The sequence below is a fragment of the Candoia aspera genome, chromosome 2 (genome assembly GCF_035149785.1).
Source record: "Candoia aspera isolate rCanAsp1 chromosome 2, rCanAsp1.hap2, whole genome shotgun sequence".
Lineage (NCBI taxonomy): Eukaryota > Metazoa > Chordata > Lepidosauria > Squamata > Boidae > Candoia > Candoia aspera.
The window spans coordinates 20,242,454-20,270,284 of record NC_086154.1 but is presented as its reverse complement, the minus strand read 5'-3'; the positions used below and the strand labels follow the sequence as shown (position 1 = coordinate 20,270,284).

The 27,831-nt window shown below is 41.9% G+C and overlaps 1 protein-coding gene across 1 annotated transcript; it reads right to left on the bottom strand.

Moving 5' to 3' along the window:
* Positions 1–250: 250 nt before the first annotated feature.
* Positions 251–24,683, bottom strand: SLC25A20 (solute carrier family 25 member 20). The gene is made up of 9 exons (XM_063291478.1): positions 24,486–24,683; positions 20,147–20,239; positions 16,953–17,080; positions 12,126–12,216; positions 10,870–10,987; positions 10,036–10,108; positions 9,126–9,235; positions 4,636–4,760; positions 251–1,461 (listed from the first exon to the last, which is right to left on the bottom strand). Exons 1-9 carry the CDS (start codon positions 24,600–24,602, stop codon positions 1,399–1,401), a joined length of 918 nt encoding a protein of 305 aa, XP_063147548.1. The 5' UTR covers positions 24,603–24,683; the 3' UTR covers positions 251–1,398.
* Between the last annotated feature and the right edge of the window lie 3,148 nt (positions 24,684–27,831).

Here is a 27,831-nt window from a genome sequence, read left to right as displayed (position 1 = left end):
TTGGTATGAGCTTTTGACACACACACACAAAAAAACAAAACTCAAACAGATATTTTTGGAAAACAGGAAATTCCCCTAAAGGGTCCATTTAAGATGGAAATGCATTGAATGTTCCACAAAATTGGATAAAAGAATGAAATTTTATGAACATTCCACTCTGTCAGAATACTTTAAAATGCAACTTTGCTATGAAAAAGAGGTATGTTTCCATTACTGATATGGCTATTCCAAGATGCAAAGCAAACAAGAATACCAATACACAACTTTTATTGAGTCCTAAACATGTTCCAGTGAGATGTTTTGTAAATACTATTTTTTCTCTTTGTACATGGGATGTACTTAAAAACTCACACATGAATGTAAAAGAGGACTACCTTAAAAACAGAATGGCAGTTATTAGTTATTCTATTGCAAGCTCCTTCAACTTTAGAAGCTTGCTAGGGTGGAAAACAAATTGCTTTGAAACCATTGTTACACATCTCTAGGCACCAGGAATACCAACATTCATAATCTGTTATGCCATAGACAAGAAGATTGTCCAGCTCTTGTGAAGCTGCTTCCCAAGATATTATTAGTTACCCAGAAAGGACCACTCTTGAATTTCGAGAAAGGTATTTTTATGCTGACTGCCCATTCCAGCCAAAGTGGTTGTGATTTACCCCATGGTTTCTGCTCTTCACTTATCTGAGGTTTTCATCATACACAAACACATAGCAGGCCTTCACTAATTTATGACTTATTTATATTTGGTGACTTCAAGGCTCTTTAATTTTTGCAATATTCTTCCAGTTGGCTTTCTTTTTACATTAATTTCTTCAAAGCAGCAGTTGCATGCCATGGACTTTGGGTCAGAGATCTCAAGACAATAAATGGAGGCTCACACGGTCAAAACATGCTACAAATGTTCTTATATCAGTGTATGCTATTAATTAAATTCTGTCCTGAGAATTAAGTACAATATGGCTAATTCCAAACATCCCATGGCTTTTTGGAATGCCCTTGGTACAATAACCAGCAATGCATTTGTTTACTAATATAAAAAAGAGAAATTAAAATCATTTTCCTTTATTCACCAAAGGAAAATGAGGTCAAAAATTAAAAGCTGATACCTGTTAATAGCAGTAAGGTCTTTTATCAACAGCATAACCGCTTTGGTACTTTTGAATTGAGAAGGCAGGTATGTTATTGTGAATTCCTCTTGAATTTCTCCACAGAAAGAGATTTGGCTTAAGATTCCAAATGGCAAAAGGACACCACCCAGAAAGTGTAAGGCAAAAAGATTCATAGAAAACGAGTCACTTTATAGCTTAGTTCATAATTCTGATTTTCTCTTCCAATGCAATTTCTGCAGTTCTTTTTCTTGTCCTCGGGTTCCTTGAGGAGCATACTAATCGGTCATCAAAACCCTGGTACGAGCCAGTTAAGAAACTTCATGGCAACTTCAAAGCCAAGGAAGCATGCCTGAAAGAATTATACATATGTAAATTAAGTTGTATATGTTCACATTTTTCACAGACCATTTTATATATTTTCCTACAGAAGGGTTTCCATTAATAATGTACTGTTTCATAGCATGAATTATGTTGCATAATTAATAGATACAACACCAACAAAACAGGGCTGTTTTCACACTGTAATTAACCTTTAAAAATATCTTCAGTAAATATATTGGCATACATAATAGCTAGGCGTTCAGTCAAGTGGAACATTACTCCAAAAAGACTCTTACTGGAGGCAAAGGAAGGAAAAAAATTCACCAGTTTTGGCATTCTACTTCTGTTCTTTCAAAAGCTGCTGTGGAAGACTGGGGAATCATCCAGAATAGCATGCATAGTGATGCTGAATTCTATGTAGAGAAATTAATGATAGTCAGCTTCTCCAGTTGTCTGTTAAGGGTTTCTGCTGGATCTCAAGTCCTCTCTTGCAAAGGAAAGGAGCTTTTCCATTAATGAAAGAAACACTCCGATGAAGGGAGCTGCAGCTCACGAAAGCTTATGCCTTTTAATACAATTTATTAGTCAGGAAAGTTGCTACCAGGTATTTTTTGCTACCATAACACAGCTCTCTTCTTTTAATGTCTGAAGCCAAACCAAACAATAAAAGTGCACTTTTATGCTCTTTACAGTTTTTCGCTTCGTACAAGGAAGTGTACACAAGACAGATATACTAAATCAGATCCCAACCTACATAGCATTTAGGGAAAAATTACCAAAAAGCTGCCACAAACTCTTCCAATTTGAAACTTCCTGGATATATTTTACAATTGCATTTGGTAAGTCTGCATCTCTTTTGAAGCGCCTTTATAAACAATTTTATAGTTAAAGCTTAAAGGTTGAATTTTCCCACATTTCTGTTACAGACTTGAATGAATTCAGATTTACAATGGAAAAGTGAGCCCCAAAAACAAAATGTTGGCACAGAGTAAGAAGTGTAAGTGCTTAAATCTTACTGTAAACATTATTTTCAAAACAAAGATAGCCAACTGATAGATACAGTGATTAAAAAGACAGCATCCTCCAACCCTTTTTCTCCTTCCTACACTTGAGCTTCAAAAAAATATCACAAACCATGGTACAGACTTCTTCTCAAGCAACGCTTTCCTTGGGATTGCTCCGAGTGAGTTAAGCTTGCTCTTCCGTGCAAGGCTGACCAACAGCCACATTTCAGACCTAAGAGACTGCCTAGGGACCTTACATCTTTAGACAGTGTAATTTGTTTGCCTACATAATGATCAGCATACATTTAAAAACATTAAAGGTAGATATTAACAAAATTGTATACAAGTTAATGTAAGTTAAGCCGGCTGGGTGACCTTGGGCCAGTCGCTCCCTCTCAGCCCAAGAGCCAATCAGGTGTGGTATGAGAGTTCTAGTCCCGCCTCAGGCATGCAAGCCGGCTGGGTGACCTTGGGCCAGTCGCTCCCTCTCAGCCCAAGAGCCAATCAGGTGTGGTATGAGAGTTCTAGTCCCGCCTCAGGCATGCAAGCCGGCTGGGTGACCTTGGGCCAGTCGCTCCCTCTCAGCCCAAGAGCCAATCAGATGTGGTATGAGAGTTCTAGTCCCGCCTCAGGCATGCAAGCCGGCTGGGTGACCTTGGGCCAGTCACTCCCTCTCAGCCCAACTCACCTCACAGGTTTGTTGTTGTGGGGAAAATAGGAGGAGGAAGGAGTATTTGGTATGTTTACCACCTTATTTATAAAAAAATAATAAAGGCAGGATAGAAAATAAATAAATACAATGATTTACAAAATAATATGGTTTGTTTGTGTCTTATAATTACAGCTTGGTGTGAAGTTTGAGCTTATTTATTTATTTAACAATATATGTAGCCCACTCCAAGGCAAATAGACTCAAGTGGTGAACAACAAAGGACTAAAAGACCAAAACTTACAGGAACAAAATACAAAAGCAACAAAAACAGCGAATCTAATCAAAGGTTCCTATGAGGTACACTTACAGTCAACTAGGACTGAAGACAGATTGGAATGTACAGATTTTATCTGACAGAAAAATAGAAGAAGGGCTGGGGCCGCATGTACTATCGGAGGAGGCTATTCCAGAGAGTGGAGTCTACCGCAGAGAAGCCCTAGGATCTGGTTCATGCCTTGTGTACAGTACCTCTCGAGGGGTGGAATTCCCAGCCGGCTCTCTCTAGATATCTGGATTGGGCAGGCAGATTCGATTCTGGCAAGGCATTGCCTGGTATTGTATATCCCAGTGCTACACTGTCTGGAGCTTCACCAGCGCTTTGAATTCAGCTGGAAGTCTATTGGTAACCAATGCAGTGATCTTAAACAGTCTCACTGTATGCTGGCAGGGCTGTCCTAGACACATTAATGCTGTTTTCTCAGCAGCAATATGGAAATGTTTCACACAATACTGAAGGCACTGGTTGTCACTGATAAAAAGCCATTCATGGCTCAGGACCTGCTTATCTGTGGGCACACCTCTCTCTAGTTATGTCTGCTTGTCCTATTAGATCCAGGCATGCTCCACGTCCCATCCCTTAAATCAGGCCAACTTGTGAGACTTTGGAGACGTGTGGCCACACTTGCCCTGTGGGATAATATCCACCCCGAAGTCTACACATAGCCCACACTGTTTTTTCGTCTAGAAAAACCCTTAGGACGTGGGTCTTTCTAACAGGCCCCAAGGCAGGACATTTTATGACCCTGCAGTGATATTGGGATGGTATTCCTTGGTTCTAGGTGTTTCCTTCCCTGGTACAGTAGAGGGAGACCTCACTTAGTGACTTGTTTAGCAACTGTTCAGTGATTAAAAAGTAACTGTACAGCCAACCCTCATATTTACAACCTCCACAGGCCTGTAAAGCAAAGGAAAGCTGAAATTAGATCATAGGCACAGTTGTGGTTTCACTTAGCGACCGCTTTGCTTAATGACTGAGTTGCCTGTCCCAATTGTGGTTGCTAAATGAGGTTTACCCATAATATGCATTTCGTTGGTGGCGGCGGCTTATTACTGTTTCCTACTTGTTTTATTGTCCTAGTATTGCTGTACATTTGCTAGAGTTGCTTGGATGATTGAGGTGGCTTCTGAATTGGACCAATAAGCGAACAGAACTGAAAAAAACCTATCAGTCAACGCAGAAGTCCAGCTAAAGGCGCCATTCACTTACTGCATTGGCAGGAAAGGCTCTGATCATCACAGCGGTGAATCCCTTGTACAGAGACATCACTCCCTCCTCTCGAACAAGCTCTCGCAGTACATCTCGGAAGCCGTTTGGATACTTTCCTGGAGGAGCTGTTGAAAAACGAACGGAAAAAAATAAATACATTTCATGAATTTCACCCACCAAGAGCTTTGGTCAGGCTCCTTCCTTCCTCTCCATTCCTCTTTATTTATGTATTTTGCCATAATGCTCAAATGCTCCTCAATTAATAACAACAGTTACTGTGTGGGGGAGATTTTCACATTTCTGCAGCACCAGCAACACACAGACAAGGTGATCGTCCTTGCCCCTGCGGTCTGCAGAAGGCCTGCTTTTACCAGCCTGCCTGAATTTCTGGCATGCAAGCGAGAGGCTTAACGGAGAACGTTTGAAACCTCTTTCCTCTTCAACAGCCTGCTTGGTTTCGGTAACTAATTACACATGCAAAAAAAAAAAGACAAGTCCTTCCTGTTCAAAACCACTGAAGCCAAGAGGCTGGCAGAAGGACAAGTTGCTTCACCCCTCTCCTCCAATCTATTTGGTAGGAATTTTCTTTTTGGTTAGCCTGTAAGAGACTAGAAACGCGTGTTCCAGGCAAGCTGTAAAGCGTGGAACTTACCCTCATTGTCAGTAAAGCAATATAAGACACTCCCTTTACAGTGAACATTTCAATAGCCAACGATGCGCTTAGGCTATATCGCAAATGTAAAAGAGGAACAGAATAAGAACTGACAAAAGAATAAAAATGTAGGGGTGAGAGGACCAAGAAAAGGAAAGGCAAGGTAGTTTTCACCTATGAAGCACTTCCCAGGAAAAAAAGGCAGCATTTCTTGGATGAAGAACCTTGAACACAGCGACCTTGTAATTAGCCACTTGCCTGTTCGGTCAAGGCGGGTTCAGAAACTGATCGTAGCGCAGCTAGCGCACACAGAGAAAAGGCAGACTCAGAAAATCTTTCTGAATTCACCTGAAAGAGCCAAAAGCACATCTGGGCCATTGATGCTAAGCCAAACCTTCAAAAGAATCCAGAAAAGGTTTAACTCAGATTTCTTCTTCACTAGCTACCCACTACTTGCATGCCTGTGAGGCACTAGGATCCGGGCAACGACCTGAAAAAAGCAATTTTCATACCAGTTTACAGAACTTTCAGATTCTTTGCCTGGAGGCAGCTACATTCACCACAGCTGACCAGACAAGGTATGATTTTCAACGCTTAACCCAGCTACAAGAACCAGCTCATTTGAAAAATGATTAATGGAAGGCATCATGATGCATATGATGCAAAATGGGATCACAGGTAGTCATCATTTAGAAACCACAACTGGGTCTGGCAACTTGGTTAAGCGAAGTGGTCGCTAAGTGAAACCACAACTGTGCGTACAATCTTACTTCAGCTTTCCTTTGCTTTACAGACCAGTGAAGGTCGTAAATGCAAGGAATGGTTGCAAACTTACTTTTTCATCATTGTTGCAACTGCGAACAGTCGCTAAACAAGGCAGTCACTAAATGAGGACTGTACTGTACTCCCCGTCTATTCCATTTCCCATGGTGACCAGAATCATACACATTAAAGCTAGCAATTAGAAGAGAGGTGGGAATGGAGTAGGACAATGAGAATTTGTTCTGCACGACCAGCCACAGCCAACACACACCAATGAAAAATGTAAGTGCCTCATCTAATGCCAGATTAAATCGGAAACTGTCATAGACTATTGCCCAGGAATGATTTTCAGAAGAGGTTCAGGAAAGATTATCAGCAAATGAACACTAAAAGCTCTAATCTTCAACCGTGCATTCTCATGGGATGACAATGTAGTTCAGAGAATGGGGGGAAGAGGGGAGAAGGGAGAGGGAAAGACATGGATATTAGCAGCAACCCCTCCATGTACCTCTAAATATACAAAATTGCAATTAGGTAGAGAAGATGCTTGAACCAACAGTGTTCTAGTTCAATTTTTCTGCCTGACTTGATAGGAAAGGATTAAATATTTGGAATGAGATCTGCTTTGACCACCTTATACTGGTAGTCCTCATCTATCTATCTATCTATCTATCTATCTATCTATCTAATCTATCTAATCTATCTAATCTATCTAATCTATCTATCTATCAAATTTATCACCGCCCATCTCCCAAAAGGGACTCTGGGCAGTTTACAATAAAACATAGATAAAAATATAAAAATATAAAACCCTATAATACAAATACAATAAATATAATAAAAACCTCGATGGCTAAAAGTTCTTTATGATTTGCAGGCAGAGCTGGGTCCTTCTAAGAAACTAACCATTCCCAAGAATGGCTACTCTCCCTCCCGCTCCAGGCATAATTATAGAACCAGGTCTTTACTGTTTCCTAAAGTCCAGGAGGGAGGGAGCCAATCTCACTTCTGGGGGAAGGATATTCCAAAGGGCAGGTGCTATTGCAGAGAAGGCCCGCCTCCTGGACCCCGCCAGATGGAATTCTCTTGCAGATGGGGTCCGTAGCATGCCCTCTCTGCACGACCGGGTGGGACGGGTTGATGTGATGGGAGGAGATGGTCCCTTAGGTAACCTGGACCCGTGCCATGTAGGGCTTTAAAGGTGGTAACCAACACCTTGAATTGGACCCAGAAGCATACTGGCAACCAATGCAGCTTGTGGAGCAAAGGAGTGACGTGTGCTGATCTTGGGAAACCCAAGATCGCCCACTCATCTGCATTTTGCACCAGCTGTAGCTTCCAGATACTCTTCAAGGGTAGCCCCATGTAGAGCACATTGCAGTAGTCTATATGGGAGATAACCAGGGCATGGGTGACCGTTCGAAAGGCCTCTTGCTCCAGGAAGGGGCATAACTGGCGCACAACACGAAGTTGCTCAAAGGCCCTCCTGGCCACAGCTGCCACCTGCTCTTTGAGCAGGAGCCTTGAGTCCAGGAGGACCCCCAAGTTACACACCGGGTCTGTCTGGGGCAGTGCAACCCCATCCAGAACTAAAGATGACAATTTCCCAGAAATCGAGGAGCCATTAATCCACAGCCACTCCATCTTCCCTGGGTTCAGCTGCAACCTGTTGTCCCCCATCCAGGCCCCCACAGCCCCCAGGCACTCGGAAAGGGTGGCCACAGCATCACTTACTTCACCCGGGATGGAGATGTATAATTGGGTATCATCTGCATATTGATGATACCTCACCCCGTAGTGACAGATGATCTCGCCCAGTGGTTTCACATAGATGTTAAAAAGGAGCGGAGAGAGTACCGAACCCTGTGGCACCCCACAAAGGAGGGGCCGTGGGCCAGATCTCTCGCTCCCTATCAACACCGACTGGGACTGGCCCTGGAGAAAGGAGGTGAACCAGCGCAGAACCATGCCACCCACCCCCAACTCCCTGAGCAGACCCAAAAGGATACCATGATCGATGGTATCGAAAGCCGCTGAGAGGTCAAGAAGAGCAAGGATGGATGCACTGCCTCCATCTCACTCCTGCCAGAGATCATCCATAAGTGCGACCAATGCCGTTTCCGTCCCATAACCGGGCCTGAAACCTGACTGAAAGGGGTCTAGATAATCCATTCCATCCAGAATCCTCTGGAGCTGCAACGCCACCACTTTCTCAACCACCTTCCCCAAATAGGGGAGGTGGGAGACTGGGCGAAAATTGTCCAGTATAGTAGGGTCCAGCGATAGTTTCTTGAGGAGGGGGCGCACCAGTGCTTCCTTAAAGGCTGCTGGGAACACCCCCTCTCTCAAGGATGTGTTTACCATCGCCTGGACCCAGCCACATGTCACCTCCCGTGCTGCTTTCACCAGCCAGGAGGGGCATGGGTCTAATTGGCACGTGGTAGCATTTATAGTCCAAAGGATCCTGTCCACTTCCTCAGGTTCAACAGGATCAAACTGGTCCCAGATAACCTGGTAAGTACATTCCCTGGGTATCTCCTCCGACTCCGTCTCACACTTGGAGTCCAACTTGGTCCGGATCCGAGCGATTTTATCCTGCAGGTGCCTTGAAAATTCCTCCACACGGCCCTGTAGATGGAAGTCTGACTCCCCTTTCCCTAAAAGGGATCGGGTAATCTTAAACAGGGCCACCGGGCAGCATTCTGCGGATGCAATAATAGCGGAGAAGTACTGGCGCTTCGCCGCTCTTACTGCCACAAGGTAGGCCTTAATCGCGGCTCTAGCTTGTGTTCGGTTTAGCTACCACAATTGGGACTAGCAACTTGGTCGTTAAGCAAAGCAGTCACTAAGTGAAACCACAATTCTGCTCACCATCTTACTTCAGCCTTCCTTTGCTTTACAGACTTGCAAAGGTCATAAATGCGAGGATTGGTCACCAAGTTTCCTTTTCATCATTGCAAGTGGTCACTAAACAAGGACTAAAGCTATCAAAAGACAGAAGACTTTTCTCCACAAATGCTACCTTTAAATCTGCTACTGCCTCCTATAATCTTTATGAGAGGATTAGTTAACTCACCTGTCTGGAATCGTGACTTCAACACATCAGGAGGGATTCCAACAGCCCAGTTGAAGATCCCTGCCATGCCTCCGGCAAAGAGTATGCTAGGCACACTGAGGTCACTGACACTGTGGAAAGCAGGGGGTAGGCAGAAAAAGGCAAACATGCATTGATTAAAAGGAACAGCTACTAAGAAAGTAGGAGAAAAGAAAGATGTAGTACATCTTGTTCAGACTCACGAGAGGGCAAAAGTTACACAGTAAGCAGTTCCTTTAAATGCATTCAGCAGTTCTACTCCAAAATGGGCTATATTAGCCCAGCAGAAGTCTACCTCTTTGCAGGATCCCTGTAGAAAAAGTTACTCCTGTGGCCAATGGCACATCAAGCTTAATTTAAAAGGACAGCTGACTTGCATTGTCAGTGCTGGCCAATCTAGATCAAATTGCTACAGATTTAGCAGGAAGCCATGCTGATAGCCTCCAAACTGTACTGGACTAAAAGAAGAAAATGTCCTTTTGCAATTTGTTGTTAGCATAAAAGCTCCTAAGTTAATTATTGTATGTAGATCCATATAATCCCTCAGTCAAAGCCTAATGTTTGGTTTTAGGTCAGCAAGTTTTGGAACATAGCTAACTGGTTTATTTAACAAACTATGTTTAAGCAAACTACAGCTTATCACAATATAGAAGTCCAATCATTCTGCCCTTGTGCCATAATAGATAGTCCATGGTACATTACACTGATGAACCTATTAGCCTTCCTTATGAGATGCATTGGTTTGACCCCTAGAAATACATTTTATAAATGCCAAATTATATTATTCACAATAATGTTTTGATCATCTCACCAACTATTATTATGAAGCTCTCACTCCAGAATAAAAAAAATTTCTTAGCTGTTCTTATGAGAAATCCAGCATTCTCCTTACCTCTGCCCTTGAGGTGTCAAAATATTTTTCAGCCATTCATAGGTCATGAAGTACATCCCACTGGCTGGAACATCTGCTCCAATAAACAGAGGCAATTTAGAGAAAGGAGAGACACAACGGCAGGGCTAGGCAAAAGCCCAAATTGGGCAAGGACAAATCCTGCCAGCTTCCTGTAAGCAGAATTATAAAAACGGCATAAAACGATGCACTCCACCTGCTGCTTTAAGCCCTGGTTTGATTGATGGAGAAAACAAGGTGGAAAGAGAATATTGTGATAAGATATAGAAGCCATGTCCACACAACCGAAATGATCTTGCCATTCCCCCTCACAGTTAGCTGGCTGAGCATTAGCTAGTCACACTGGGCTCTTCAATGTCCTGGCTGTCATCCTCGTCCTTCTAGCTAGTGCAAGGGAAGCTACTGCTACCAGCCTCAGTTCCTGTTTCTTTGGGAGGGAGGGAGCATTTTTTTAAAAAAGAAAATACAACTGTGGTGGCATGATCATAAACAACACCCATGGACAAGTCTGGAGGGCTCTACCTACCCATCTTCCCCCCATTTCTGCTCACTGTTGACCCTTCCCCCCATGTGTCTAGGTTTAGGCAAAATGGCAGTAGAAAAGTGATCCTAGAAACATGGACTGGGTGTATTGGGGGCTAAATCTAATCCCTGCAGAGTTAACTGGCTGAATTGATTTAGATTTTCTACTTGCATGACAGGCCGACCACCACTCTGTCATGACCTAGTCAAGTGTATTACGCAATCAGGGTCAAAAAGAAGCCATTTGGGGGCTCTTCTTGTTCAATGATTTTAAGAACAATTCTCCACAGTTACCTCTCATGAGGGTAAGCACTGTTCCTTTGTACACGTTTCGAAGGCCAGCTTCACGATATAGTTGTTTGGCACAGTCCAAGGGGCCCGCATATTTTTTTTCACCAGACGTTGCTTGGATCTAAATGATTACAAGGATGATGGCCTCATCAATTATAAGATACTATTCTTTAAATAATCCAGTCTTCTTAAATCTAAGCTACTGTTGAAATGATTCTGTGCATCTAAACCTTTCCTAAGAAATCGCCCGTGGGATGAGATTCAGTCGGTTTATTGATTATGCACCAAAACAGTGAAAATTGAAAAAATAAACCAAAAGCTGCCATCTCTCCCAGAATGTTTTTCCAGCCATTTAAGCACCCAGAGCAGGCTTCTCACAGCTCTACCCATTCAAGAAGCCCCAGTAGAAGTTTTGGGAAGAGCACTATCCATAATTGTAACTGTGACTTTGCCTTGGAAGACTTTCAAAATATATCTGCAAATAAAGAGATAGGATGTTTACATGGAAAACAAGGAATTAAGGCGAACAATTCAAAACATTAAGGTAACTGAAGGTTGGGCTGCTCTAGAAGAGATCTATAAATGAAACGGAACAATCCCAGGTATCAATCCCAGCTACCTCTATCTATCTATCTATCTATCTATCTATCTATCTATCTATCTATCTATCTATCTATCTTATCTATCTATCTATCTATCTATCTATCTATCTATCTATCTATCTATCTATCTATCTATCTATCAAATTTATATGGCTACCCATCTCATGAGAGGGACTCTGGGTGGCATACAACAATGCAATAAAACAGCAAATATATAAATGATCCTTACCTAAAAACCATTGTATGATAATAATTAAAAAACATTAAAAACTATATAAAACAGAACTAAAACAGAAAAGAAAATTATAGGCGAAGGGATGTTAATTCTGGGAGTTACAAGTTCATACATCTTCAGGCTGCCAAGGTTGAGAAACAATGGTTCCAGGAGAAAAGACATAGTGTTCTGCAGTTTGAACATTCTATCTCCCACACACATAATACTTTTATCTACATGTTTGCATATTCTCTCTCTCTCTCTCTCTCTCTCTCTCTCTCTCTCCTCATGGGGACATCGAAATATGTAGAAAATTGTCCTGTCGAAAGAGATTGTTATGAATATGACACTATGCTAACCTTTGGCTAAAGAATGATAAATAAAGAATGTGGACAGCAAGATAATGTGCAGTTATGGCAAAGAGCATGTGACGCTTCTCCTACCTGTAGCAGGCACTTGATCCTCTCTCCTGGTGCCATAATTGCAGTGGTAAACACCCCTGATAACATTCCTGCTGCAAACAGCTGAGGATATCTATACAGAGTGGAAAGGACATTGTGGGATATAGATTAAACATATGAAATGCAGTAAGTCTTTGCCAGGCTACATTAGACAGAGGTTAGGAATAATTCTTCCTCCCAAAGAGTTCCTTTTCTAGAAATTTTAAAAAAAATTCAGCCAAAAATTAAATAACAGATAAATACAAAGATAGTCCATCCTCAGAGCCAAAAGTTCCAATTATGTGCCATGAAAACCAATGTTCTCAGCAAAATTCAATCATGCCATTATTCTTTTTTTCCATTTATATCCCAACAGATGCTTTAGAAAAAGCCAAGGAGAAGTATTCACTACTCTAGTTTCCTCCAGCTGGTCAAAATCAGCCAAAACAGACATGGGTCAAGTAAATATTATTGCTCAAGACTTTTGTCTGAAGTATCAATACAACTTATCCAGGCAAATGCAGTCCACAAGGCAGAATAATATGCAAAATAAATCTAATGTTTTATATGAAAACAATGGGGGGTGTTAAAACAGCAGGAATGACATTTTAAAAACTATGTTTTCTAAACAAAGGTAAAGACAGAAAGATCCATCACTTAGTGATCGATCTTTAATTAAAGAGAATGATGTTCCTGCTTACACACTGGACTATAGTTTATGAAGCTGTGGAAAGAAAGAAGAAAAGAGAATGATTCATGAATCATGTTAACTCATACTGCTGTTTATTTATGCATTCAAATGTTGTGTGACTCAAGCCACTGTGACTTACAAACTATCATTTATGTGATCTGTGAACTGAGTTTATTTTATGAGTAGTGGTTAATGCAAGCCATGGCTTTGCATGATGAATGAATCCAGCATCAAACCCCAACATTGCCGTTCTCTCTCTCTCTCTCTCTCTCTCTCTCTCCATGTATCCATCCATCCATGTATTTATCTAGTCTACATTTGGAGAGGAAGAAAAATACAGATACATAAAATAGTTGGAGAGAAAGAAGCAGATGAGATATGTCATTACTGTATTTTTATATGAACTATAACACTGTGATGATTGGATAGGGGAACTGTCCATCAAAGCATGGCAACACAACTCATCCTGGTTTATATTCTAGAATGAGGTAAGAACTGCAAGGAGGGATTTGAGAAGTGAAGACGGAAGGGCAGATCTAGAAGAGGCTTAGAATCCCACCCCAGGAAAACCTGATCTGAGAGGGACATGGGGGGCTAAGAATCTAATGCTGGCTGGGAAATTCTGGGAGTTGAAGTCCACATGTCTTAAAGTTGACAAGTTTGAGGAACACTGCTCTAAATCAAATGTAGCTATTTATAAATCATTTAAAGCTATTTAATAAAAGTCAGTCTGCTTCTTTGTCTAAATGTTAACTAAGTGACTGTGTTTTCCTATATATTTTGTGCACAGAACAGGATTCATTAGAAGTAGCAAGACAAATAGAACCTGTAGAGATCTCCCAGAATTAACAAGATTTTAGCTTAATTTTAAACAACAGAAATATAGTAAAAAAAAGATGTCCATAGCCAGGGCATATGTGTCCAATACAAATGAAAAATCGAAGCAAATATTTGTAGCTCAGGATTGAACTGTGGAGTCCTTGGTGCTCTCTGAGCCTTGTTGTTTTCTTGCAGACGTTTCATTGCCAGACTAGGCAACATCTTCAGTGCAAAGAGGGAGTGGGCCTTGCTCTCACTTTATACACCGTGGCTTGCCCTGCTTGTGTTGGTGGGGGTGTTGATCTCTCCTTGGGCGTTCTTTGATTGGGCTGTTGTTTGCTGCTTGATTGATTGCCTGAGTTAATAGTTCCTTGGTTTGGGTGTATTGAACTGTTTGATGGTTCATCTGGTGTTAATCCTAGTGTTGATTTTTGCATATCTGGGTGTTGATTGCTGGCGAGGGAGTGTACTGGTCTTTTGGCTTTTCTATTGTCTCTTTTGAATGGTGTGGAAGTGTTGTTTACCTCTGTGTGTCTGTTGATGGCTGCTTTGTCTAGTGCCAGGCTTCCAGGAATTCTCTGGCGTTTTTGGATTTGGCTTGGTTTAGGATGCTCACAGTTTCCCAGTTGAAACTATAGTTGAGTCTGTCCATGTGCTGTGAGATTAAGGAGCTCTCATCGTGTCTTCTGACTGCTAGTTGGTGGTCCTGGATGCACTCTGCTAGTCTTCTGCCTGTCTGTCCTACATAGTGGCTGTTACAGTCTTTGCACTGTATGTTGTAAATAACTCCTGTTTTTTCTTCTTGGGCTATTGGGTCTTTTGGCTTGCTTAATATGCTTTGAAGAGTTTTAGTTGGTTTATGTGCTATGGTGATGCCATGTGGTTGTAACAGTCTGTTGGTGGTTTCTGAGATGTTTCTGATGTATGGCAGTATTATCCTTTTCATAGTTTCCATTGGTTAGGTTGCAGGGGGTTGGGTGGTGAGGCACTTTTTGATAAAGTTGAGCGGGTATCCATTTTGTTGGAAGATGCTGTGCAGGTGTTCTTTTTCTTTTTTCTGGTGTTCTGGGTTGCTACAGTGTGTAAGTGCTCGTCTGAATAATGTTCTTACACAGCTTCTCTTGTGGGAGGTTGGATTGTTGTCATACCACAAATCAGAAGGACGTGGAAACAGAACCAACTGAAAGCAAAGGACAGAGCAGCCCTCAAACACCTAAAGATGGACCAAACCATCATCATCCTCCCAAGAAAGGTCGCACCACTGTCATTATGGACAGATCACAATATATACAAAAGGCCAAAGAATTACCTGAGGACAAAGAAACGTACACCCCAGTGAAAACCAATCCCATACAGAAACTGGACAACCAGGTAAAAAGAATTCTCAACAACCTCACCAAGAAAGGCCAAATTACACAAGAAGAACAGAGGCGGATGAAAAGCAGTGGACCCGTCCTCCCACGTTTCTACAGACGCCCCAAGATATAGAAGCCGGGCATACCACTTCGGCCCATTGTATCATTACCAGGGACTCCCACATATAACATAGCTAAAGAGCTTACAAAGAAACTCAGACACCTCACAGAGGAGAGTGAACATTCAATCAACTCCCCACTACGGTGCCTCCAGAAAATCAAAAATATAAAAATAGAAGAAGATGAGATCATGGTATCATTTGAAGTTACAGCTCTCTTCACGTCCATAGACCCGGCGCTAGCGAAAGAATCTATGGCTGCAGTTCTGCGCAACACGCCAAACCTAGCCAAATACACCAGAATAGAAATACCCAGGATAATGGACCTCATCAACATGGGGAGTGCATTCACATGCCTACCATTATGTGCCTGGTGAGTTGTAAAACAAAGTTGTAGTACTGTATTTATTGAAGGGTAAGTTAGCCCTCTAGGCTGTTGCCTATTATCCCTATGGGACCCTTGCAGTATTGAAAGATACTGCTACAAATAAATATGATGCTAGAAGTTGGTGCTTTGCAGTAAGCCAGATTCCAATTTTATGGAAAAAAAAGTAAGTGAGGGTAGGGAACCTGGTGGACATCAAGGGAGGTATCTGAGAACCCTGATGCCTATGGGCATTATCTTCCTTATTTCTGAACTAGAATTTCAAATCTAGAAGGGAGATAAAGACAAACAAAATTCATTTATCCCTTTGTTTTTATAAGCCATTGAATTGAAACCTCCTTAACCAAACTTCAGCTACACGAACATGCCATGCCACAGGGAACAGTATGACTTCTACAATCATATTCATACACAATTAAGTCCTATTCATTTCACCAGCCCCTTTTAATTAACTAAAGTTAAGAGTACAGCCAGATGACCTGGACTCTACATGTTTGTGTGGAAGTACCTATTTTAAAAAATCTTAATATTCAAGTAAGTATGCAAGGAACTGAAGACAAAGCAGAATGGATTTTTGTAAAATCTGGTAATTCCTATTGACCTGGATGTTATTAACTGTTGGAGAACTGAGAATGTGCTGGGCAGATGGATAACATAGTGAGGAAGATGGGTGATGTACATCACAAAAATGGGCCCTGCAGAACAGTTACTATGGTATAAAGATGAGATTTACATACAGGTGGTCCTCGCTTAACGACCACTCATTCAGCAACCATTCAAACTTATGATGATGCCGAACGAATGGTACTTATGACCTGTCCTCGTACTTAAGACAGTCACAGTGTCCCCACAGACACACAATCACCATTTGCAACCTTCTTTACCGGCTTCCTACAATTTAATGGGGAAGCTGTCAGAAGGTTGCAAATGGTGACCATGTGACATCCTTGCTGAACAACCTGAGGTGATTCTCTTAATGATGGCAACCAGAAGTGCCAGAATTTCCATTGCTAACTGGCGTGGTTGCATGACATCATGCTTTACAACCGCATCGCTTAGTAACAGAAATTCCAGTTCCAATTACTGTCATTAATTGAGGACTACCTGTACCCTGAATCACTATTAAGAGAAAGTGTTACAAGCCTTTCATGATGTAACACACTATATTGAACTAAAACATATTCCTTCCTAAATAGACATCTGTTTTGCCTGGGAAGAGAACTGCACAGAAGCAACCCACACAATATCTGTTTATAGCCAGTATAATCAGTCCCACGTTTTTAGGAACTTTAAAACTTGCCAGATTTATTTTTTTAATTAAAAAAAACTATTTATAATCAAGAAAAATATAATTTCATTTTTAGCTGCAATGCTAGAATGAGTAATTTTTAAAAAATAACAGCAGATTGGAAAACCTCAAGAGCACATCCTTTAAATAGTCTGAACAACTTCATTACTCACGTCAAGATATCATCTGGGGTCTTCTGTTGCAGTTTTTTGCCCAAGCCAAATCCAAAGAAACACACAGCAAACATGGGGGTCACACCAACAATGGGGGCTGCCATCCCCTTATACAAGCCACGGACACCCTGTGAGGAACAGCAGGTCAGTGGATTATTTGTTTATATATTTATTAAATGTATATGGCTGCTCATCTCAACTACATGACCAGGTGGCTAACAATTAAAAACAGTAAAAACAATAAAACAAAATTATGAATCATATAAATAGCAGCCGAGCAACCAACCTGCAACAACATCAAGGATTACTTGCAGTTTCTGCCCAGTTCAGAGGGAATTCAATTCTCCAATTATATACCTGTCTTTTCCCAAGATGTCACTTACAGCAGTTGCTGTTTAGGGTTATCCAGTCCAACTACTGCTTTCTTCATGGGATTGCCTTTAAAGATATTCAGAAGCTGCAGCTGGTATGAAAGGCAGCAGCCTCTGTGCTAACTGGCATTAGATGCCATGAACCCTTATGCTGCAGAATCTGTTTCAGTTGCCAAGATGGATGCAGTTTAATGTTCTGGTTTTAACCTACAAACCTTTATACGGCTTGATGCCAGGTATCTGCAAGACCGCCTTCTTCAACCCAAGTTTACCCATCTGATACAGACAACTCTGGAAAAATCGTTGGCATTCTCCCATTGCTAAGTGATTAGAAGGAACATGGTGAGAAGCGGATCTTCTTTATCACAGCCCCAAGACTGTGTAGCTGCTTACCAGTGCAGATCAGTCTAAGCCTGACAGTGTCAGCCTTGCAGAGCCCAGAGAAACAGAACTCTTCTGCAGGGTTATTTCAGCTAGATAAGATTGCACCTTAGGAATGGTCCAGATGTTCCAACTGAGATATTTAAATATTTTAGGACCGTTTTTATTATTACTTTATTATTGTATCACAGATGTTTTTATTTTTGACAGTCTTGGTTGTGGCAGTTAAAAACCCAACAAACGCATACCTACATAATGAAACTGTGTTGCAGACAGACGTGATGAAAGAGAACCATCAGCACACACCCTTCTGCAAAAGGAGACATAATTGCTTATCTGCAGCCCATCCTTGTGAAGAAACAGACTTTAGAAAAAGAAAGGTTCCAATCACTTATGGACTGTATTTGTGGGCAGTGTGAACAGCCTCCAAAGGAAAGTCTCCAGGCTGCTCTGCTGCATTCCAGGCCCAATGCTCTTGCGTTGCCTTGGGGATCATGATTAAAAACAAAGGTATTTAATTGTTGGGTATCTTCACATGAAAGGAAATTATGCAAGATATGTGTGGAAAGTGCAAGATTTTTTTTCATAAGTCTTTGGTATGAGCATCAGTTTATCATACGGTTGCTAACTGATGAAAGAAACCTTTTAACACAGTCCTCTGTATATTTTCTGGAAAGTGATCCGCACTGTATTTAAGAAGGCTTATTTCCAATAAGCATATTTAGCAATATGCTTTAGAAAAGGCAGAGGAACTAGGGACCAAATTGCCAATATCCGCTGGATAATGGAAAAAGCCAGGGAGTTTCAGAAAAACATCTATTTCTGTTTTATTGACTATTCACTATATTGACTATAAGCCTTTGATTGTGTGGACCATAACAAATCGTGGCAAGTTCTTAGTGGTATGGGGATACCAAGTCATCTTGTCTGCCTCCTGAAGAATCTGTATAACGACCAAGTAGCAACAGTAAGAACAGACCACGGAACAACAGACTGGTTTAAGATTGGGAAAGGAGTACGGCAGGGCTGTATACTCTCACCCTACCTATTCAACTTGTACGCAGAACACATCATGCAACATGCTGGGCTTGAGGAATCCAAGGCTGGAGTTAAAATCACTGGAAGAAACATTAACAATCTCAGATATGCAGATGATACCACTTTGATGGCTGAAAGCGAAGAGGAACTGAGGAGCCTTATGATGAAGGTGAAAGAAGAAAGTGCAAACGCTGGCTTGCAGCTAAACCTCAAAAAAACCAAGATTATGGCAACCAGCTTGATCGATAACTGGCAAATAGAGGGAGAAAATGTAGAAGCAGTGAAAGACTTTGTATTCCTAGGTGCAAAGATTACTATTTAATCCTTGGGAGAAGAGCAATGACCAATCTCGATAAAATAGTCAAGAGCAGAGACATCACACTGACAACAAAGTCCGCATAGTTAAAGCAATGGTGTTCCCCGTAGTAACATATCGCTGTGAGAGCTGGACCATAAGGAAGGCTGAGAGAAGGAAGATAGATGCTTTTGAACTGTGGTGTTGGAGGAAAATTCTGAGAGTGCCTTGGACTGCCAGAAGATCAAACCAGTCCATCCTCCAGGAAATAAAGCCAGACTGTTCACTTGAGGGAATGATATTAAAGGCAACTGAAGTACTTTGGCCACCTAATGAGAAGACAGGACACCCTGGAGAAGATGCTGATGCTAGGGAGAGTGGAAGGCAAAAGGAAGAGGGGCCGACCAAGGGCAGGGTGGATGGATGATATTCTAGAGGTGACGGACTCGTCCCTGGGGGAGCTCGGGGTGTTGACGACCGACAGGAAGCTCTGGCACGGGCTGGTCCATGAACTCACGAAGAGTCAGAAGCGACTAAACGAATAAACAACAACAATATTTAGCAAGGGTGGGGTATTCTACCAACCTATGCTCTTGCTCCCTTAAGCTTCTTTTAAAAAGCAAAACAAAACAAGACTTCAGCATTTCCATTTTAGTAAGAATTTGTTTCTAAGGTTTGGAACAAGACTTTCCTGGCTGAGGAATTCTGGGAGTTGAAGTCCACACACCTTAAATTTGCCATGGTTGAAAAACACTGCCTTGGAAAAAAAGACAGCAGGTTCCACATCTTCTCATACAATAGAGGAACAGGGAGGAGATAGATGCATGAACCCAAGGCATACTCTGGCTTGCGTATGTAAGAATAAATCATGGTTTATTAAGTATGAACAACAAAGGGTTAGAACTCTTACCTTAAAAGTACTTATGCCTAAAAACTGGGCAGCTTTCTTCCCTCTTACCATTAGTTAGTTTTCCTCATTGAAAAAAAAATCGAGCTTACACTCCAAGAATTTACTAGTCTCAAGTATCATTCCCACACAAATTCATTCCAGTAACATACACGAGAATATGACATCTCTGGCAGGCACCGCAAGTGAGCTGGCAAAATACCTCTTTCATAAGAGTCTTTCTGAAACAGTCAAAGGTCCCAGCGTAAAGAGGAGGCTCTCCTGGCAAAGGTTTCGTTTGAGTTTGTAGTCTGACCTGCAAAATATAAGGAACATGCAAGGAATACAAAAGATCTCCTTGTGTTACTTAGTCCATTTATTGGGAGACTGATTCCAAGTGAAGATGGCCATCCGCATCCAATTTAGCCACCCATTCCTCTTCTTTTCCAAAGAACTCAGAAAACTGCCTTATAATGAGATAAGCTATTGGTCTGTCCAGCTCAGCACACTCAATGGCCAGCAGCAGCTTCACAGGGTTCGGGTTAACATGTTGTGTCTTTTTTTCCACCTTATCTGGAGACAGAGAATTGATCCCAAGACCTTTTGAATACCCTCTACAGTTGACAGACCTCCTTTCCTCAATTCTACCAGTTACTTTTTAATGAAATGGGGGTAGGAAGGGGAAGGGAGAAAGACGGTTCATCTGAGAAACAGTTGTTATCAATAGGCATTCAGGCCAACTAGAAGATCTCCAGAGATAAGAGACATGAAGTAAATAGCCTTTTTTCTCTACTAGGATTAGTATAACGCCTAAATGTAGTGTCTCCTGAAACTCAGATCTAGGAAGAAGTAGGAAATGTAGAATGCTAGTAGCTTTGATTCTAGATGAGGAAGCCAACCTGACCTAGATGGGTGAGCTGAGGAAGTTGATCTGCCCCAGGCTTCTTTATCTGGATGGCCTATCCCTAACAATCTCAGTGCCCAAGGAAGTACAGTAGATAGATCTGTCTTTCAACCAATGCGCCTGCAGAATTGATGCCTGCCTGCCTGCCAGGTTCCATGGTCCATCAATTTTATTTTATTTACATTATTTTAATTTTTAAAAATCAAATGGGAAGTTAGCATGTTGCCAACAAATCACCCAGCTTCAATCATGCTATTTGTTTCCAAAATGCTTCCAGCCATGCATATACGTTGGAGGATGCCCACCATGAGCATAGAAGAAATCTATTTAAGAAAACTAGAAATTAGTTTTTACTTTTGCACTCGAGCATGCCTGTGTGGTCTACCCCAAATACTTTTGACATCCACCTAATAGGGTAATTACAGTATTGATAAATTTGCATACTGCCACTAATGGTTCTAGTAATATTATGCCCCTATTGATGCTGCTTTCCTCTGTCAGGAAATGGGGCAAAAAAGTATCTGTACAAATTGCCAGAGTTCTACTAATTATCACATTCTTCTAAACAAATTCGTTGTTGGATATATGACCAAGCAATACATACAGGATATTCTCTGTCTTTTAAAAAACAGAACGTTCTTACTTCCTTTCACCTACAAACACTATAGATAAAATTCAGGCAGTCATTCTTGCCCTAGTCACCTCGTGGCTTGACTATTGCATTGAGCTCTATATGGGGCTGCCCTTGAAGACTACTCAGAGGCTTCAACTGGTCCAGAATGCAGTGGCATGGATAATGATGGGCAAGCCTTGATATGCCCATGTAACAGCCCTGCCTCCCAAGCTGCACTGGTTGCCAGTTTCCTTCAGGTGCAATTCAAGGTGCTGGTTATGACCATGAAGTCCTACATGGCATAAGGACTGGTTATCTGAGGGACTGCCTATCTCCCTTGAGTCTGCCCAGCCAGTACAAGCCAACAGGGTTGGTGCAATCTGGGAACCTTCAGTTAAACAACGTCATCCATTTGGACCCTGGAAGAGTGCCTTCTCTGTTGCAGTGTCTACCTCTGGAATGAGGTTCCCCAAGATCCATGTAGCTCCCATCCTGAAGGCATTACAGAAAGCCTTAAAACCCTGACTGTTCTTCCAGGCCTTGGGCGTGGGTGCTTGGGACCACTGTTGGATTGTTTGGGGGTGTGGGTGTTGTTACCTGGGCTCACTATCAGTTCTTGTTATCTTTTATAATTTTATTATATTTTCTATTTTGTTTGGTTTAATTATACACCACCCAGAGTCAGTTTGAAGTTCAGCAGTGCCTAGATTGAGGATCTTAAATTAATTTAAATTAAGTGAACAAAACAGTTGCCATGGGAGACATAACCAATTACAAAGTAATGATAACACTCCCTGAACTCTCACCCACTATCAATCCTAGTTTTTGTCGTCGTCATTGTTTATGTGCCTTCAAGTCAGTCTTGATTTCTGATGAATACATGGACAAGTCCCTGCAGTTTTCTTGGCAACATTTTCAGAAGTGCCTTACCCTTGCCTTCTTCCTAGAGTGACTGGCCCAAAATCATCCAGCTGGTTTCATTCCTAAGACAGAACTAAGACTCACAATCTCCTGATTTCTAGCCCAGTGCCTTTAAGCATTGCATCAAACTAGCTCTCATCAACCCTAGTTACCTCAGTTCTTTTTCTAGGCAGATGCACGTGCTTGTAAAGTACTGTGCTGTACTACTGTATCATGCTTATGGAACTATTTGAGGCATTAATAAAAATTGCTGATGGTTTACTTTCAACATATCACCTCTTATTTTTTAATAATATATATTTTTTTAAAAACACAGTATGAGGTGGGGAAAGCAGCTTACTTGGTGCCAAAGAAGGTCATCCACAAGCCCTCTGCCTACCCCACAACAAAACTTCAACTTCCAGCTATGGATCATTGACTTTGTATTTACAGATTATATTTTCAACCACACTTTATCTCACCCATTTAATTAATACAAGCATAAGACAATAAGGACAGCATTATGGTGTATCTGGAAGGTACCTGAAGACTGACTAATAAATCTTTGTAGGGATACATTTGAAAACTTCATTGTTGCCAGAGTGTACTTAACTCCAGGCCTTTAACATTTACATTTGACATAAATGAAACTGTTTATTTGATACTTGTACCATTTTAAGATCCAATCTTTTCACATCTGTATAAAAAAGGTTTTGAATAATAAATGGATTTGAGTCTTAATAGTTTGCTTTCAATAATTTTCAAATGTTTCTTGTCAAAAATCTCCTGGCTTGAGAACATTTTCCCCACGTTAATATTTGTGAGGATGATCTGTTCCAAATCAGGGACTATGGCAATATTACTATCGATATAAAGTTCTCCAAACTATTTTGCTTGGCTCAACACTGCACTAAGAATCTTTGATTATGGTGAAATTGCTTTGTAGCACAGGAACTAGGTTTTTCCATATTTGTTTACAACAATAGAAGGAGAACAAGATTAACCTGTTGTCTGAAACATGGTTATCTATTACATTGTGACTGACTTGTAAGGAGAAGAATCAGTTGGTCAGTGTTAATTCCGAATGGCAGAGCATTCTAAGAATGACAGATGTTTTTATTTCTGTTTTTTAAAAGGCAAGATTACCTTCTACCTTTTTACTTATTTAGTTTATGCCCCACTTTTCTACTCTGGCAAATGCTCAAGGAGGATTACAACATAAAAAAACAACAACAACCAGGAGGCGATCTCCTACATGCCAGAAAGGCAAAAGGGTGTCTCCTGGAGATCTTATCAGCTGGGCAGGTCCCTTAAGGACAGAGGTGGTCCCTTAGATAGCAGGAGCCACCGCTGCCTGGGGCTTTAAAAGTCAATTCCAACATCTTCAGTTGTGCCCTGTAAACCATTGTGCCCAGCAACTGCTTCTGGCCTAGAGATTCTGTTGTGTGCATTATGCCAGCAACTGACTGGGCATGCCCATCATAAGACTAAAATGGGTGAGCTAGTTTGTAGCTCAGTGTGTTTGTGACCACAGCCAGGGTAATTTGGTTTTGATTCACTGTATTAGGCAAAAACAAATAATTAGGCTGATTCAGCAAACTATGATTCACTGTTCCATAGGTTAGTCTGCTGCATGTACACAGCAATTATGAAGAGTAGTGATCCAAAGGTCCACAGCCAGTGTGTTGACAAGGATTACATAAAGACAGGGAAAATTCTCTCAGTCACAGTAGTTCAGGCTGGCCTTGGACAGGCATACACAAACGCGCGCGCGCGCACACACACTCTCTCTCTCTCCTACCAACCACACAAGGCTGTTGCTGCAGGGGAAAATGGGAGGATGAAGTACTATACATGTATCTTGAGTTCCTGTAGGAAAGGTGGGTTATAAATCTGACATGTAAATAAACTTTTTTTTTTTAAAAGAAACCTCTGGTCTTTGACATATTTAAACTGGTGTGTCGAGTCTGTCCCTGTGCAAGAGGAGACCGCAAATTCTTTTCCTGGAGAAAAACCATTCTGAGAATACTTCCACATACTGCATTCTGGGAATGGTAGTTCATTGACTTTTTTTTTTTTTTAAGTGGGCTCTCCTCGCCACTCGCGCAGTGTCTATCGGGGCTTGTAGTCCTTTCCCCCCCTCACCTTGATGGTGTCAAGTGGGTGTCCCACGAAGACCAAGCAGACGCCTCCGAAGCCACCCGCGAAGAAGTTCTTTATGGGGCTAATAGGCGCTTGAGGGGACTTAGGCTGTTCCGCCATGACTGCTTCAGAAGCGAGAACGCTCGGCGCAACCCTCCCTGCTTTTTGCTTCGCCTCTCGAAGCAACCTATACCCTGCTTTTCCCTCCCGCAAAAAAGGAGGACCTCCGAGTTGCCTAGAGAGGCTGCTATTGTTCCTGTTTCCGCCACCCGCGGCTTATATCAACCATAGAGAGAACATTAGATCAGCAGGTTATTTTCGTAAGGAGCTGTTGGTGTTTTTTTGTACAGTCTTCATTGTTCCTTGTTAAATATACTCATCTTTCTTCAGAAGGTTGTGCCAAATCTGCCGAAGCTCTACCTCATTTTGATGTGCATTATGCCTGCAACACATGCAGAAAAGGGATGGGGCTTTGATCACCCAGTTGCAGTTACAATCTTGATTTTTTGGAATCCTCCCCACCCCCCGCAGACCTTCCCCAACCTGATGCCTTCCAGATTAGTTGGTTTATAGGATGTCCTTTCAGTCTCAGTAGAAGTAAGCATTGGTTAATTACCAGGACAGCAGTTTGCATGACACAACTGACTGAGGGGATTATGTTAACCCCAAGGAAGACTAGATCACTTTAGGGCTAAATCTAACCTTTATGGGGTTAATAGGCTGGGTGCATGACATGCTGGCCCTATCCCGTATAACAGGTAAGCATGTTGTGCAAACAGGGCCACTGAATAGCAATCTGTAAATCCAAGTTAGGGAATTACTACTGGAGTAAATTGTTGTGAGCTGGGGATTCCTGGGTTGAAGGCTAGACAGGGAGGTCCAGAAAACATCAGAGAAGAAGGGAGCTTCCATGATGCTGCAAAGAAGATTGCACAGATGCATCACCACAACCAGTCTCAACCTGAGGGCTTGTTCACTTCAAACACGTGCTAATGTTAGGCAAACACGTGCTAATGTTCTTCAGCAAAGGATCGTTACCTTGTCGTGGTGCTGGAGCTTGAGCACCTCAATGATGCCATGAGCTAAACCGTGAAGGGCCACCCAAGACGGGAAGGTCATGACAGAGAGGTCAGACTAAATGCGATCCCTGGGGAAGGTAATGGCAACCCACCCCAGTATTCTTGCCTTGAAAACTAAATGGATCAGTACAACCAGAGATATGTCGGTATACCATCGGAAGATGAGACGCCCAGGTCGGAAGATGGTCAAAATGCTCCTGGGAGGAACAGAGGATGAGTTCAACTAGCCCTAGACGTGATGACGCAGCTAGCTCAAAGCCGAAAGGACGGCTAGCGGCCGACGGTGCTGGTGGTGAACGGCGAATCCGATGTTCTAAGGATCAACACACCATTGGAACCTGGAATGTAAGATCTATGAGCCAGGGCAAATTGGATGTGGTCATTGGTGAGATGTCAAGATTAAAGATAGACATTTTGGGCGTCAGTGAACTGAAATGGACTGGAATGGGCCACTTCACATCAAATGACCCCCAGATCTACTACTGTGGACAAGAAGACCACAGAAGAAATGGAGTAGCCTTCATAATTAATAGTCAAGTGGCTAAAGCAGTGCTTGGATACAATCCAAAAAACGACAGAATGATCTCAATTCGAATTCAGGGCAAGCCATCTAACATCACAGTGATCCAAATATACGCCCCAACCACAGATGCTGAAAAAGCTGAAGTAGAGCAGTTCTATGAGGATCTGCAGCACCTACTGGACAAGAGACCTAAAAGAGATGCTATTTTCATCACAGGAGACTGGAATGCTAAGGTGGGCAGTCAAATGACACCTGGAATTACAGGTAAGCATGGCCTGGGAGAACAAAACGAAGCAGGACATAGGCTGATAGAATTTTGCCAAGACAATTCACTCTGCATAACAAACACTCTCTTCCAACAACCTAAGAGACGGCTTTATACATGGACTTCACCAGATGGACAACACCGAAATCAGATTGACTACATCCTTTGCAGCCAAAGGTGGCGGACATCTGTACAGTCGGTAAAAAGACCTGGAGCTGACTGTAGTTCCAATCACAAATTTAGGATCAGACTAAAGAGATTAGGGAAGACCCACAGATCAGCTAGATATGAGCTCACTAATATTCCTAAGGAATATGCAGTGGAGGTGAAGAATAGATTTAAGGGACTGGCCTTAGTAGATAAGGTCCTGGAAGAACTCTGGACAGAAGTTCGCAGCATTGTTCAGGAGGTGGCAACAAAATACATCCCAAAGAAAGAGAAAACCAAGAAGGCAAAATGGCTGTCTGCTGAGACACTAGAAGTAGCCCAAGAAAGAAGGAAAGCAAAAGGCAACAGTGATAGGGGGAGATATGCCCAATTAAATGCAAAATTCCAGAGGTTAGCCAGAAGAGATAAGGAATTATTTTTAAACAAGCAATGTGTGGAAGTGGAAGAAGACAATAGAATAGGAAGGACAAGAGACCTCTTCCAGAAAATTAGAAACATTGGAGGTAAATTCCAGGAAAAAATGGGTATGATCAAAAACAAAGATGGCAAGGACCTGGCAGAAGAAGAAGAGATCAAGAAAAGGTGGCAAGAATATACGGAAGACCTGTATAAGAAGGATAACAATATCGGGGATAGCTTTGACGGTGTGGTCAGTGAGCTAGAGCCAGACATCCTAAAGAGTGAGGTTGAATGGGCCTTAAGAAGCATTGCTAATAACAAGGCAGCAGGAGACGATGGCATCCCAGCTGAACTGTTCAAAATCTTGCAAGATGTTGCTATCAAGGTAATGCATGCTATATGCCAGCAAATTTGGAAAACACAGGAATGGCCATCAGATTGGAAAAAATCAACTTATATCCCCATACCAAAAAAGGGAAACACTAAAGAATGTTCAAACTATCGAACAGTGGCACTCATTTCACATGCCAGTAAGGTAATGCTCAAGATCCTGCAAGGTAGACTTCAGCAATTCATGGAGCGAGAATTGCCAGAGGTACAAGCTGGGTTTAGAAAAGGCAGAGGAACTAGGGACCAAATTGCCAATATCCGCTGGATAATGGAAAAAGCCAGGGAGTTTCAGAAAAACATCTATTTCTGTTTTATTGACTATTCTAAAGCCTTTGACTGTGTGGACCATAACAAATTGTGGCAAGTTCTTAGTGGTATGGGGATACCAAGTCATCTTGTATGCCTGCTGAAGAATCTGTATAACGACCAAGTAGCAACAGTAAGAACAGACCATGGAACAACGGACTGGTTTAAGATTGGGAAAGGAGTATGGCAGGGCTGTATTCTCTCACCCTACCTATTCAA